This window comes from Puma concolor, chromosome D3, assembly GCF_028749965.1.
Source record: "Puma concolor isolate L17-30 chromosome D3, mPumCon1.1.hap2, whole genome shotgun sequence".
NCBI lineage: Eukaryota > Metazoa > Chordata > Mammalia > Carnivora > Felidae > Puma > Puma concolor.
Window position 1 is genome coordinate 67,359,071 of NC_141678.1, and position 16,487 is coordinate 67,375,557.

The window sequence follows — 16,487 nt, forward strand, 5'->3', positions numbered from 1 at the left end:
CCTCTCTGCCCCTCTTCTGTTTGTGTTCTCTTTCTCAAAAATAAATAAAACCTTTTTTTTTTTTTTTTTAAAGTCTGTTTCTCAACAGATGCTAGCGAGGATGTGGAGAACGGGAAACCCTCTTACACTGGTGTGAATGCAAACTGGTGCAACCACTCTGGAAAATGGTATGGAGGTTCCTCAAAAAGTTCAAAACAGAATCACCCTATGATCCAGCAACTACACTCCTGGGTATTTACCCAAAGTATACAAAAATATATATTCAAAGGGGTACATGCACCCTGATGCTTATAGCAGCATTATCAACAATACCCAAACTATGGAAAGAGCCCAAATGTCCACCGACTAACGAATGGATAGAGGAAATGTGGTATATACACAAGGGAATATTACTCAGCCATCAAAAGAATGAAATCTCACCATTTGCAATGACGTGGATGAAGCCAGAGTATATTATGCTAAGTAAAATAAGTCAGAAAGACAAATACCATAGGATTCCACTCATATGTGGAATTTAAGAAATAAAACAGATGAACATATGGGAAAGAAAAAAGAGAGAAGCAAACCATTAGAGACTCTTCACAATAGAGAACTGAGGGTTGATGGGGGATGGGATAAATGGGTGATGGGTATTAAGGAGAGCTCTTGTTATGATGAGCATTTGGTATTATAAGTAATGAATCACTTAATTCTACTCCTGAAACCAATATTACACTATAGCTTAACTAACTAGAATTTAAATAAAAACATGAAAAAGAAAAAAAGGGTCTGTTTCTTGGTTTGCCTCTCTTTTTGCCCCTTTGCTCATTTGTTTCTTAAATTCCACATGAGTGAAATCATATGGTATCTGTGTTTCTCTGACTTACTTCGCTCAGTATTAATGCTCTAGCTCCATCCATGTTGTTGCACATGGAGAGATTTCTTTCCTTTTATGGCTGAGTAATATTCCAGTGTGTGTGTGTGTGTGTGTGTGTGTGTGTGTGTGTGTGTGTGTGTGTGTACACACACCCCACATTTTTTTATCCATTTATCAGTCAATGGACACATGGGCCATTTCCACATAATGCTGCTATAAATATCAGGGTAAGGGGTGTGTGGTTGGCTCAGTCAGCTGAGCGTCCAACTCCTGATTTCAGCTCCAGTCATGATCTCATGGTTCATGGGTTTGAGTCCCGTGTCAGGCTCTGTGCTGACAGCACAGAGCCTGCTTAGGATTCTCTCTCTCTCCCCTTCCCTCACTCATGCTCTCTCAACATAATAAACAAACATTTAAAAATAAGTATCAGGGTACAGGGTGCCTGGGTGGCTCAGTCGGTTAAGCATCTGACTTCGGCTCAGGCCATACTCTCACGGTTCCTGGGTTGTTCAAGCGTCAGGCTCTGTGCTGACAGCTCAGAGCCTGGAGCCTGCTCTGGTTTCTATCTCTCTCTCTCTCTCTCTCTCTCTCTCTCTCTGCCCCTCTTTGCTCCTGTTCTCTCAAAAATAAATATTGAATCTCTCTCAAAAATAAACAAACATTAAAAAAAAATTTTTTTTTAAATAAGTACCAGGGTAAAATGTTAAGCAGAGTGTCTAAATTGATTTTCACTCTACTATAGTCTAATCAGTATCTATCTAAATTAATAAAGAATGTGTATAAGTAAAAAATGGCCCAAATCAGTGGTTCCAAGCTATATATGAGTCAGAATCTTAACAGTTAAAATCAAACCCAGCTTCGTTGTTTATCCCCCAGCCACCCAGCCCATGTCTGCAGGACAGACTGAAAAATCACTAGCTGCTATCACTACAACTCCTGTGTAAAATTCACTGTGTTCAGAAATATAATTACACACACTCAATCAGATCCCACCTTCAATAATGACTGTAAAATTACCTTTCGTAGGTCCCAAGGAGAGAGGCATTGGACTGTGCTCCCCACTATCCAGATTCATGTCTACTCTGAATCATTTTATAAACATACTGTGAAATATAACTAACATCTCTGCCACTACCTTAAAGCTATCATTTTCTCTCATTTTTGCCTCCTATCCCAGGGTTCACCTCTTAACCTTCCAAATGCCTACGATCCATTCTGTGCTTCTCTATTTCCTACCACTGCACCACACCCTGTGTTAGTTCCACAGCCAGCTAGCTGCACTCTTTTCTGCTTTCTTCAACTAATACCAGTACTGTCTCTTCCTCAAAAACGACTGTCATTCGTTTCATTGCATCATATCCTACAGTTAGCTTCAACTTCATGTTACCACTACCACAGCCTGAAAAGAACCATTCATGCTTTTCTTAGTGCTGAGCAAACCAGGTAGGATGAATACTTAAGCTCAAAAGACAGTCCAAGGAACAGACTTGTTTCACTTGTCAGCAGAGAAAGAGAGTATTTAATAAACTTAAAGCAGGATCTTGTTACTTCATCTCTTTAAAAAATTGAAACGTTAATGTTCTTAAACACGGTCAGCTTTACTGAAAAGAAACTGCTCCCTATTCTTATACAGAAGGAACCTTAACCACTCTGATATACCACCTTCACTATTTTGAAAATCTGAGAATCCATTAGTATGTTGGGCTATTGTGTTTTGTTTTGGTTGTTCTCATACAGAATGGCACAGTGGTTGAAGAAAAAAAAAAAGGAAACAAATTAAAAGAATAAAAAACAAATGCCAAGAAAATAAGACAGAAAATGGCATCATGCAACTGTTAGAACTCCTCAGGTAAGTTATATCGAAGCACTTTCTTCCTGACTGAACATTCTGCTACTAAAGCATAAAAATAATACAGGGCACCTGGGTGGCTCAGTCAGTTAAGCATCTGACTCTTGATATCCGATCAGGTCGTGATCCCACGGTTCATGAGTTCAAGCTCCGCATTGGGCTCTGTGCTGACAGTGCACCACCTGCTTGGCATTCTCTCTCTCCCTCTCTCTCTGCCCCTCCCCTGCTCACTCACTCGCTCTCTCTCTCTTAAAATAAACAAACATTTTTTAAATGCTGCAGACAAATTAAAAAGAAAACAATAAAGGTAACATGAATTCCCTTCCCATATAGCGACTATGCCTAGAATATAGCCAGCAATTAACATTTACTCGATATACTAGTGTTAAACCATAAAGAACTGTCAATATTCAACTGTTTTTGACCAACAGAATGACAATTTCCTGTGTTTCAATTTAGTATCAATTTTAACACAAGAGGGAGGAAAGGGTAATGTGAAGATACTCAGAAGAACTCGTGCCTCAAGGTCTTGTAAGTAGAAGAGGAGGTCCCGGGTCCAAACACAAGCCCTACAGGGCCTCTGCCTCCCCATCGGGGCATGAGTTGTGTTCCCCCCCTCTCCTGAGACTGCAGACATTCTCTCTGGGTCTAATAACCAGAGATTCCCAATTTCTAAGCAATCCCAATTTCATGCAATTCTAATCCTTTTCAATAAAGCTAAGTTAGTTCAAGTTAATGATAATTAAAAAAATAAACTCAGAAAGAAAGATATCTATAGACACCACTTTCCAGGGTGAGAGAGAGGTGGACTTATAACCAGGATATATTTCAGCCCAGTCTGGCATTATGGCATGTTGTTCTGAGAACTGGAATAATGTCAGAAGATCAAAATTTTTATCCTTGTTCTACTACTAACTGTGTGATTTGGGTTAGCCAACCTCTTTTAGTCTTAGTTTTCTCATCTGCAAAGTTTTGCTAAGACAGTTAAATTAAGGACCATATGATAGGAACTCAACAAAATATTCCCTTCTCTCCCCCTCCCTCTGACACAATTCTCTCTCCATGTAAAATACTGTACATTTCTCACAATGGTGGCTGGTCACGAGTTGCTCCCAAAACTACACTCCTGATTCCAGGACTTTTCTCATAAAGCTCCTCACATCTGGAAAGGGTCCCCTCCAACAGTACTGATTTTAAAGAAACTGTCATTCACTATTCCTGACCCCTCCCATCTCTTTGGCACTCTATTAGCAAGATTACATGCAGTAAGTACGAGTTAGCTTTATCTCTCAAACTAGACTCTTCACTTTCTGACAACTTCCTATCAAGTCCTCAGTATTTTCTCCCGAAATTAGCTCAGTACCAAGCATATAGGAGAATCTGAATGTTCCTGACTGATTTCTACCCCTAGCCTCTATGTAAAGAGATATAAAAATTATCGTGCAACTTGGGTGCCTGGGTGATTCAGTTGGTTGACCGTCTGACTCTTGGTTTCGTCTCAGGTCATGATCCCAGGGGTGGTGGGATAGAGTCCCATGTCAGACTCTGCACTGGGTGGGGAGCCTGCTTAAGATTCTCCCTCCCTCTCCCTTTCCCTCTCACCCCCCCTCTGTGCCTCCCCCAGTCGTGTGTGTGGGCTCTCTCAAGAAAACAAAAATTATTGTGCAACTCTGAAGTATATTATAGATTAAGAATCTCACACATTCTAACTCATTAAACCAGAACTATCAGTCAGCATTATCAGGTACTGGTAATTTTACTGCTATTTTCAATACTGTTTATATTCCGATAAAAGGAGCCAACTCTCTACATACGTTTACTGTTAGCTGTGGATGGTCTAGAGCAAAAAACTCTGACAGATTATTTTGAACCTACTAAATAAAGCTCTCTTCCCTCTTTGATAAAATCTTTTAGGTCTCTTCTTGTTCAGTTAGTGCTTAAACAATGTCTGCATTCTTTAGAATTATAATGCTTAATCATTAAACTTCCTGAATGGAAAAACAACAAAAGTTCAGAATTCTATCATAATAGATCATTCGTCCCACACTTACTTTTATAGGAAAATTAGTAATTCATAGAAAGCAAAACACCCCAGAATGTCTTGCTGCGTTACTTACAGGGCACATCAAGGATACCCGGAGGCTAGTTGTAGCAATTTCACTGTCAGGATCTGCAGTAAGTTTTTCTTTAACTTTAAAAGAAAGAAAAAGAATTTAAAAATTTTTTCAACGAACTGTAATAATTATGAACAGAATTACAGAAATATATATCATCTTATTGTTGATACGTTTCCCAAACATTTCCAATAGGTCAACCAACTATAAAAACATAAAAACCCCCGAAACATTAAGGATTAACATACTGAAAACACAATCCTACTTCCAGCATCAGGTTTAAGCATTACAAACTTGCAAACTCTAGATCACATGTTTAACTGAATTTTTAAGTTTCCTTTTAAAAGTAAAATTGGAGGGGCGCCTGGGTGGCGCAGTCGGTTAAGCGTCCGACTTCAGCCAGGTCACGATCTCGCGGTCCGTGAGTTCGAGCCCCGCGTCAGGCTCTGGGCTGATGGCTCAGAGCCTGGAGCCTGTTTCCGATTCTGTGTCTCCCTCTCTCTCTGTCCCTCCCCCGTTCATGCTCTGTCTCTCTCTGTCCCAAAAATAAAAAGAAAGTAAAATTGCAGGTAAGGAAGAGTTTCAAAAACAGAAATCTGCTTAAGGCTTCAGAACAATCCAACGGTTAGGAAAGGCACTTGGAAACCAGCAGTACTCTGGGCTTTAACGCTTTCCTCACACACACTCATAACTTTATTAGGGAGTAATTTGTAAACAGAATGGGCACAATATTCTTACACTTCCTTTGACAACTGAAAACTACAATGGACGTGGAATGTCTCTGCAATTTTATTGACCAGGTGATGGATACAAGGTACTGTATACACAAGCTAACAATTATACGTGTGGCCTTTAGGTGCCTAATTCTCAACACCATCCTGAGAATACATCAGGAAATGAAGGCCGCTGAATCCGAACAGGGCAAGCAAGAAGAACTACGGGCTTCTCTGGCTTCCCGCTCCAGGCAGGAAGATGGATACTGTGTCATTTCAGGAGATGAGGATGGTTTAAGTACAAGAAACGCAACATCATTTCAACAGCCCTACTTGGCTCCCTTTTCAATCTGTAGATCCTCTTTTCCTTTCCGGTTCATTCAGTTGGTATGGAAGGTAATTTGAGGGAAAATATTCTCTTTCCCAGGAAAATATCTGTTCAATTGAATTAAGTTACTGAACTGAATTATTTACAGTTTGGGTTAGACTTTTTTCTCTATTATTACATAAAACAAAACATCTGAGAAGGCAAATACTGTCGATAGTTATCAACATTCTTCTGCAAAAAGAGCCTCTTATTTAGAATTTTTTAAAAGGTACATTCTATTACACACTGGAGGTTCTGAAGACTTGCATTTCTATTTGCAAGTCAATGTATGCATCCAAATTACCACCAACCTGACATTTACCTAAATAAATTTTCATGAAAAACCCCCAAATCAGACTAGTTGGGATTTTAAAATTGATCCACTGGGAGTGATTTCTAAGAGAATGGTTTTGCACATTAGAGGGCTCTGTTCTTAGAATACTTTTAACTCAAAATTCATTTCAAGTTTCTAATAATTCTTCCCAATTATTCCTGTATTGATGTATATGTGAGGCTTGCTTTTTTTTTTCCTCCCCATTAAAGCATCTCATATGCTTAGTCTTACAAACATTACTTACTTAGTGCTCTGGAATGATCAGGGTTTCTAATACCTTTCATTTTTAATCTCTGTAATAACATGGCTGACGTGAGCTGTCGTACAAGATATACAGACATGGAGTAATTCTACAAAGAAAGATAATCTGTATTAAAGACAAGAGATAATAGCCTATTTACAAAAAAATACTTGTCTAAAAATTCTGGTTGCTAAAAATAACATTCAAGATAACTTTCACAGGAAGGTCAATGACTGGGAAGGGAAAAAAAATCAACTCAGCTATTTTACAAAAGACAAAAACTCAATCATATTAAAGGTATTTCTAAATCACTTAACCCTTCAAAACATCCATGTGAAAGATAACATATATCAGTAGTTTTCAAACTGTGTTTCTAATTTAGCAAAACTGCTATCTTAGGGGCAATGATGATATGAATGAGAATGTACCCTCTCATGCCTACTTCTAACTAAAATTGTTCTGTTTTTATGTATTGGAACTGTCAGAATATTTTCACTGAAGAACAGGTTCCACTGCAGAAAAAAAGTTCAAACACCAGGGATGTGAATTAACACTTCAAATCCAGAGTTTCAAAGTTCCAATTCTGGAAGAAGAAACCACTTCATACATGGCCTTGAGCAAATCTTTAAATGAACCCAATATTGGCTTTCCTCTAAGAAAAACTCTGACAAATTAACTCCTGTTCCCAAATGCACATTAGGGAAGGGACAGCTACTGTAGTAAATAAGACACACGGAGAAAACGATAAAAATCAAAAAGACAAGCCCAGAAAAAAAAAACAGCATCCAATCCCATACCTCTAGGATCTGGCACAAAGGAACCTTCGTTAGCTATTTATAGAGCTATGAAGAGATGAAATATAATTTTACCTACATACTAAAAATCTCTTGCAATTTAACTACATATATTCATTCAATTGATTCTACAATAAATGGAATACTTTTAATAGTTACCAAAACAAGTATTTTAAATATTATTTTTAATGTTCTGCAGTAGTCCTTTTAAGTATCTGAGGAGTACCCAATATATATAGTGTGCAGGTTTTAAGTCAATTAATCATTTTAATTATAAGGAAAGAATATTATTCCCATTATGTGGCAAAAAAACCCTCCCAGGTCTTCCATGTCTACAATCATTTACTCAAAAATCTGCAAGTTAATAATTACTTCAAAAAGATATACTCTTCTATTCGAATCCTTCTCCTAAGCTTTAAAGCCTTAATACTTGCTCATTTAACAACGTTCCTTGCATACAACACCCATTCTCAAGATTTTACTTATTCGTTAAGTAGGCCTCAGGAAATTAAGCAACTCTGCTAAAATCAAACAAGGGCCAACTTGGGACTAAGCCAAAATTTTCTGAATCCTTATCCAATGCTTCGCTACATTACACATTCAGTTTGTGAAAATGAAAAATATTAGGAATCAGTGCCCTATGATAATAAAGACAAGTGAACAGTAACAATTCAAATATGAAAGCTCAAGAAAACAATCATTAAAGGGACAGTAATATTTTTATAGTCCAAATATTAATACAAAATATTCTTTATGTCCAGCTCTGCAACTGCCTTGGTGACACAACCACAAAATTCCTGCTATAAACATAGGACTCGATTTCTCCATCCATATAATAGGAATATTACCCTTTACCTCTATGAAACAGCAAGATGAAAGTTGATGTTCAGAAATTAACTGAAATCTCTTTTGCCATTCTATTATTTCTAAATATAAACAAATAGTTCTAAAATAGAAATCCCATGTTGTATTAGTCAGTACCCCATAAATGATATAACACATTTTGAGACTAAGAATTAGTAGAAAGCCAGGTTCAAACATAAAGGTATTGAAAAAATAATGTATTTTCATAATTCAGGGAGGTGAATTAACACTTCAAATCCAGAGTTTCAAAGTTCTAATTCTGGAAGAAGAGACCACTTCATACATGGCCTTGAGCAAATCTTTAAATGAACCCAATATTGGCTTTCTTCTAAGAAGAACTTTGACAAATTAACTCCTGTTCCCAAATGCACGTTAGGGAAGGGACAGCTACATTATGAAAAAATAATGTATTTTTCACCATGTTATCTGAGGAAGGTGTTCATGTAAAGCTTGGAATGGATTATTTCCAACCACAACATGAGCGCATTTAAACATTTTCCTCAAAGCCTGATAAAGCTTTGTTCCCCTTCATAAATATATAACATCATCCAAAGTTTCCAGTTTCTTAGAACACCACTTAAACACACAAACACAACTGTGATTAAACAATTTCCTTAAGAAATACTGTAATTACACTGACTTCTTTTCCAAGAAAATAAAGAGATGGCATTCAGGAAACCTTAAACTTTTTAACTTTGAGAATCTCTACATCTTCACCCCAAACTGAAAATGACTGCTTCTTGGAGATTACAATCAGAAAACTGACAAGTTAGAGCTAGTAGCATGAGCTAAGAAAAAACAAATCAGCTCCTAGTGAGGTCACTTTCAGGCTACCCAGAAGAGAGTCTTTACCTTTCCGATTTCTGATGCCCACGAAATGGAAATCTGGTTTGGCACAGCTGAAGATAACCTAACTAAAGATGTAATATTCAAAGGGCGTCCAGGGCGCTTCTGTTCAATCCCATTTTTAGGTGGTGGTGCATAGCCCTAGAACCATAAGAAAGAAAAATAATTTTATATTCTCTGCAGGGGATCAAACATCTTCTCCAAGATAGATACAGATTTGCCTGATTTCACTTATACTAAATTATTCTTTTCTTATCCTGGAAATCATACAGTTGTCATCCTAAGTTCACCAACCCAAAAGAGGAAAATGATCTTCTTAAAAACGTTCTATTTTGGGGCACCTGGGTGGCTCAGTCAGCTGAGTGTCCGACTTCGGCTCAGGTTCTGATCTCATGCTTCAAGAGTTAGAGCCCCGCACTGGGCTCTGTGATGACAGTGCAGAGCCTGCTTGGGATTCTCTCTCTCCCTCTATCTCTGTCCCTCCCCTGCTCGCTTGCTCGCTCTGTCTCTCTCAAAATAGAAAAATAAACTTAAAAAAAAATGCATTCAAATACCGGGGATGGGAAAGAGGGAAAACAAAGTCTGGGAATTAAAGAACAAATTAATGCAAAAATAAACTACTGGGACTACATAAAAATAAAAAGCTTCTGCCCAGCAAAAGGAAACAATCAACAAAATGTAAAGACAACCTACTGAATGAATGATAGTTGCAAACGATATATCTGATAAGGGGTTAGGATCCAAGATCTATAAAGAACGTAAACAACTCAACACTAAAAAAAACCCCAAAGAATCCAAATAAAAACCGGGCAGGACGTGAACAGACATTTCTCCAAAGACAACTTACACATGGCCAGTAGACACATGAAAAGATGCTCAGCATCACTCAACATCAGGAAAATGCAAGTCAAAACTACAATGAGGTGTATCACCTCACACCTGTCAAAATGGCTAAAATCGAAAACACAAGAAACAAGTGCTGGCAAGGATGTGGAGAAAAAGGAACGCTTGTGCAAACTGCTGGTGGGAATGAAAACTGGTGCGGCCACTGTGGAAAACAGCGTGAAGGTTCCTCCAAAAATGAAAAAGAGAACTAGGTATCTATCCAAAGAATGCAAAAACACTAACTCAAAAAGATATATGCACCCCTACATTTACTGCAGCACTGTCCATAATAGCCAAATTATGGAAATAGCCCAAATGCCCATCAACAGATGAATGGATGGATAAAGAAGAGGTGGTATATATGTACATTTTTAAATTCAGCCATAAAAAAATGAAATCTTGCCATTTGCAACATGGATGGAGCTAGAAAATATAATGCTAAGTGAAATTAAGTCAGAGAAAGACAAATACCATATGATTTCACTCATATGTGGAATTTAAGAAACAAAACAAATAAGGGACAAAAAACAGACCAAGAAACAGATTCCTAACTATAGAGAACAAACTGACGGCCACCAGATGGGTGTGGAGGATAATTGGTAGGGATTGAAGAGCACACTTATCATGATGAGCAGTGAGCAATGTGTAGAACTGTGCAATCACTATATTATACACCTGAAACTAATGTAACACTGTATGTTAATTATACTGGAATTAAAATTTTAAAACAATAATAATAATAAAATATATTTGTTGTAGTTTGTGGGGAAAAAAGGAACAAATTAATGAATTTCAAAGGAATTACTACAGTCTTATGAATAAGAAAAAAGCTCTCCACTGCCTTCTCTCCAAGTAGGAAAGAAACGGTCATCTTTAAAACCAGATCATGTTGACAAAGAATAATCATTATTTCAATTGACATTAAACTAGCTTGATGACTCTAACACTGGAATTTAAGCTTTATTCTACTTTTTCCAGTTAGTATTTGTTTTAAATAGCAAGTGTACTCATTTTTGATTCACATTACACCCAATTCTCAATTACCAAAAGACTTTTCAGTTTGTAATTTTCAAAAGTAAACTAGTGAAATAAGCCATACAGAGAAAGACAGATACCATATGTTTTCACTCTTATGTGGATCCTGAGAAACTTAACAGAAACCCATGGGGGAGGGGAAGGAAAAAAAAAAAAAAAAAAAAGAAAGAGGTTAGAGTGGGAGAGAGCCAAAGCATAAAAGACTCTTAAAAACTGAGAACAAACTGAGGGTTGATGGGGGGTGGGAGGGAGGGGAGGGTGCGTGATGGGTATTGAGGAGGGCACCTTTTGGGATGAGCACTGGGTGTTGTATGGAAACCAATCTGACAATAAATTTCATATATTGAAGAAAAAAAAAAGTAAACTAATATGTTTTTTAGAAAATTAAAATTTCTGGGTGGCTCATCGGTTAAGTGTCTGACACTTGATTTCCGCTCAGGTCACGATCCCAGGGTTGTGATATTGAGCCCCAACACCACGCTCCATGCCCAGAGTGGAGCCTGCCTAAGATTCTCCCTCTTCTTCTCCCTCTGCCCCTCCCCCACTCATGCGAGCCACAGGCACTCCCTAAAAAAATTTTAAAAATAAATAAATAAATAAATAAAATAAAATAAAATAAAATAAAATAAAATAAAATAAAATAAAATTTCTTAGCTGTGAAAACATCTATGTATTTAAAAAAAAAAAGCAAATACCATATCTTGGTATGTAATTTAACTATGTACCACTGAGAAGAAAAAAATACAAAGTTAGTGACACAGTCTAGCATATCACTACTTATTTCTGCATGCACAGCAAAGAAATACAAGCAAAATGAATTGGCTAACGTATTCCTTTTAAATATACCGAAGAATCTTCTGAAGGACTTTTCACTCAGTTATCAATACATATGTTTCATGGTATCTCCCAATACACCACCAAGAGCTCTGGAGATAAAAGTATTCCTCAAAATTATATTCTATTCCACTAGCATCTCTCAGATTTCCCTGAAGGTCACTGACACCCTTGAATCAGCTGCATGTGTTAATGTTGATACAGTCTGGATCTTATGACAATGTACTGATCAAAGGTTTCAAACAACAACCAGGATTCATGAACCTTCCTTAAAATGTTCTTAAATCATTTATTGGCTAAAAAACCCAAGGAGGCTAGCTAACCAGTCATGCCACAGGAACAACATCAAGGCTGCGCCAAGTATAGGCAATGACAATACATTACAGCTGCCACCTGGTAATCGGCAATTGTAAGATACCTCTGGGTTTTGGTGATGTTGAAATATGCATGTTAGAAACAATGAAATACAGTATTGGTGGTATTACACAATTAGGGGACATCCTTCACTGCCTCATAGGAGATGATAGGATAGTAATTAAGTGGGAATTCACCTAACTTGCAATCTACAACTTGCATCAAGACTCTGAAAATCACTAAAAACAGTTTGAGCAGGGGAGAAGAAAGTCAAAGAGAGTAACAGCCATTTATACTATGGAAAAAAGAAACTGTGTGTGTGTGTGCCTGTGTACATGTATGTAGGAAGGTTATGTCCATCTAAAGTTGTTCAAGTGAAATAAAACAAACAAAAAATCATTCCCTTATAAAGAGACTCTAGGAATTGGTTCAATGAGCAAACAGTATAAGGAATATCAACACCAAGATCTGGGTAACTCTGAACGAAACCTGTTTTGTCTGTTTCTGGCCTGGAAGTTAATTTGGTCTTCTGGTATGTCCACTGGTAGGTTAACCAAATAAAACAATGGTACAGGGTCTGCCAAGATGATAAAAATAACACACCAACTTGCTAAACAGTGAACTCTGTAAACTGGAATCTGAGACACCGAGCAACAGCTTTAAGTCAGTATGACACAGGAAGAGTGCGCCAAGAGCAGGGAGAATAAGAGACTTTAAAAATGAGGTTGTTTGCAAATGCAAAATCAATTATGGTACTAGCCTTAGCCACCTAAAGTATTTTAAATCTATTCTCCATCCCACCTGACCAGTTTGATTTCATTGGTAGTTCTGAGTTACCTGTTAACTTCTCTTCTCCTTCTGAGCATTAGCATCACCTCCACTCAATCATCAATTACCTGGTTACTGAGAACAGGTTATATAATTGCGATTTTCTAGAATATAAATGTGTAGCTTTAATATATTTCTAACAATCTTCCACAGCTAAAGCAAAAATAAAATTAAGTTCTTTTGACAGGGGACTTCTGGGACAAGTTTAAAAGCTTTCTTAAAAAAGGCTGCCAGAGGGGCGCCTGGGTGGCACAGTCAGTTAAGCGTCCGACTTCAGCCAGGTCACGATCTCGCGGTCCGTGAGTTCGAGCCCCGCGTCGGGCTCTGGGCTGATGGCTCAGAGCCTGGAGCCTGTTTCCGATTCTGTGTCTCCCTCTCTCTCTGCCCCTCCCCTGTTCATGCTCTGTCTCTCTCTGTCCCAAAAATAAATAAACGTTGGAAAAAAAAAAAAAAAGGCTGCCAGAGAGCCAGTAAAAGATAGTCTGTTAGTGTCAACCTAATATTCCAATAAAAGATTCAAAAACTTTCTGTGCTGTGCTGTATGACATCCTACCTGACTGGTAACTGGGACAAAAGTTGATGGTGTTGTTCCTTTACCATTTCCCCCTATATTTTATTTTTTTTAATTGAAAAAAAAATTTTAATGTTTATTGTTCTTTGAGAGAGAGAGAGAGAGAGAGAGAGAGAGAGAGAGAGAGAGAGAAGGAGAGAGAGGTTGAGCATGGGAGGGGCAGAGAGAGAGGAGACAGAGAATGTGAAGCAGGGTCCGGGCTCTGAGCCATCAGCACAGAGCCCCACTCGGGGCTGGAACTCACTGACCATGAGATCATGACCCAAGCTGAAGTTTGACGCTCAACTGACTGAGCCACCCGGGAGCTCCTCCCTGACATTTTCTAATTACTACTACTACCACTACCTTAAAACTACCAACAAAGATTTACTTTTTTACTGCATTATAAAAATTGTCAAGGGGCGCCTGGGTGGCTCAGTCACTTAAGCATCCAATTCTTGGTTTCAGCTCAGGTCATGACCTCATTCATGGTTTCATGAGTTTGAGCCCCGCATCAGGCTCCATGCTGAGTGCAGGGCCTGCTTGGGATTCTGTTTCCTTCTCTCTCTGTCCCTCCCCCTTTTGCAGTGTCTGTCTCTCTCACAATAAATAAACTTTAAAAAAAGTGTTTTCGGGGCGCCTGGGTGGCACAGTCGGTTAAGCGTCCGACTTCAGCCAGGTCACGATCTCGCGGTCCATGAGTTCGAGCCCCGTGTCAGGCTCTGGGCTGATGGCTCAGAGCCTGGAGCCTGTTTCCGATTCTGTGTCTCCCTCTCTCTCTGCCCCTCCCCCGTTCATGCTCTGTCTCTCTCTGTCCCAAAAATAAATAAACGTTGAAAAAAAAAAATTTTTTTTTTAAAAAGTGTTTTCAAGCATACACAAAAGTAGAGAGAACAGGAAGTACCCACCAACTAGCTTCAATAATTATCAACATGTTGCCAATCTTGCTTCATTTGACTCTGGCTCCACCCACAGCCCACCCAAAAATACACACCCTACCCATATACACATTTATTCTAGACATGCCACTTGATCCATACTTTTATACACATCTTTAATAACGTCTTTCAAAATAAAATCACAACCTTACAAAATTAACTTCAATTCTTAAAAACTACCTAATATCCAGTCTATATTCAAATTTCCCAACTACCTCAAATGGTTTTTTTATTATTGAACATTTGAAACATACAAAAATAGAGAAAAAAGTATAATGAATTCCTATATACCCATCACTCAATTCAATACTTTAATACTCCCATCCCAGATTATTTTAAAGCAAATCCCATACATACCATTTTATCCATATACAGCCTGGTATACAAGATTTTTTACAGTCTGATTCAGAATCCAAACCTCAGTAGGTTCTGAATCCACTGATTCAGAATCTAAGCCTCACACTATGCTTAGCTGTCTCTAAAGTCTCCTTTATTTATATGTGTGTGTGTGTGTCCATATATATATATATATATATATATATATCCATGCACACTATATATACAGTCCATATATATGTCCATATATACTATATATATGTGTGCGTGTATATATACACTAAAGAATAATATATATATATATATATATATACACACATACACATACATATATATACACACTAAAGAATAAATATTATTCTCCCCCACCCTCGCTTCTTCTTTTCCAATGTCATTTTCTGTTGGAGTTACCAGGACTTTTGACCTGAAGAATGACCTCACCTTCTAAATGAGGCATATTGCTTCCTCATGGTACGAAGTTCTGTTGTTCTATCTCCTGTACACGTTTTAAGCTGGTAATTAGCTATGCAGACTTGATTAGATTAAGATTCAAATCAGATTCAGACACAAAACTTCAAGGGGAGTGTTACATACTTTCCATTGCACCACATCATGAAGCACATGAGTCTGCCCCATTTTCAGGGATGCCAAGATTGAACAGGAATTCAGCTCATGTCAGCCGATCCCTCCACAGTAACATTCCCCCATCAAGCTTTGACCTAATGGTTTTAGCATCCATTGATGGTTACCTAGAGTGATTATATAATTAGAGATTTGAAAAGAACAGTTTTCTCATCCTTTGCTTATATTAAAATTTTTCCTTAAAAAACTCGACCATGTCAATATTGGGTTACCCTGAAATCAATGACTCTCTGCCTTTACCAATTTCAGAATAATGAATTGGTGCAACTCCAGCAGTTTATTTCAGCATAATTATAAACTTGATCATGTATGTGATGGTTTTGAGTCCACTGTAGTAGTTTTTAGATGCCAACATTATCCCATCTTAAGGCCAAAGAATCTCTTCAAATTGGGGGACGGAGGTATATGTTTAAAAGAAGAAAATGCTGGGGCGCCTGGGTGGCGCAGTCGGTTAAGCATCCGACTTCAGCCAGGTCACCATCTCGCGGTCTGTGAGTTGGTGGTCTGCCCCTCCCCCATTCATGCTCTGTCTCTCTCTGTCCCAAAAATAAATAAACGTTGAAAAAAAAAAGTTTAAAAAGTAAATAAATAAATAAATAAAAAATAAAAGAAGAAAATGCTGACTTTACCTCCAGATTTACTGTGAGGCAGACCCTCTGCATGACTAATACATACAGGAAAAAAAAACATATATCAGAAAAAAGAAATCCATGAACACAGAAATGAATATATTAGGATAAGAGGCCTAGCACTGAGAAGAATTCTGACTGCACCAAGAGGAAATATTTGATTTTTGTCAGCTGAATTGTAGCACATGTCCTCGCCATTCTACAAAATCTTTCCGAGTAATACTCCCACTGTCAATCCACTTCTACGACCCCCCCCCAACCTTACAGCTCCACAGAATGATAGAAATTTCTCAAAATCTGTTTAAAAAGAAAAATAATTCAGTCTCTCACAATAATTCTAATAAGCAAGGAGGATCTTTCCCTCCCCACCCCTTCTGTCCTTAAAAACATAAAATGTTCTCATCTTGCTGTCAGTCTGGAAGTCAAAGATAGGGTGAGGGGGATACTCTCAGAGACCACTTCATTTGTGTCTGTCCAT

The 16,487-nt window shown here is 37.9% G+C and overlaps 1 protein-coding gene across 12 annotated transcripts in view; it reads right to left on the minus strand.

The window, feature by feature from the left end:
* Positions 1-16,487, minus strand: part of PIAS2 (protein inhibitor of activated STAT 2) — a 97,642-nt gene that overhangs the window by 26,678 nt on the left and 54,477 nt on the right. For all 12 annotated transcript variants that reach the window (XM_086682894.1, XM_086682892.1, XM_086682895.1 and 9 more), the window contains 3 exons: positions 8,985-9,119; positions 6,478-6,583; positions 4,823-4,896 (listed from right to left, as the gene is read on the minus strand). In XM_086682894.1, the coding sequence (XP_086539020.1) occupies positions 4,823-4,896; positions 6,478-6,583; positions 8,985-9,119 (315 nt within the window). The remainder of the gene's footprint in view (positions 1-4,822; positions 4,897-6,477; positions 6,584-8,984; positions 9,120-16,487) is intronic.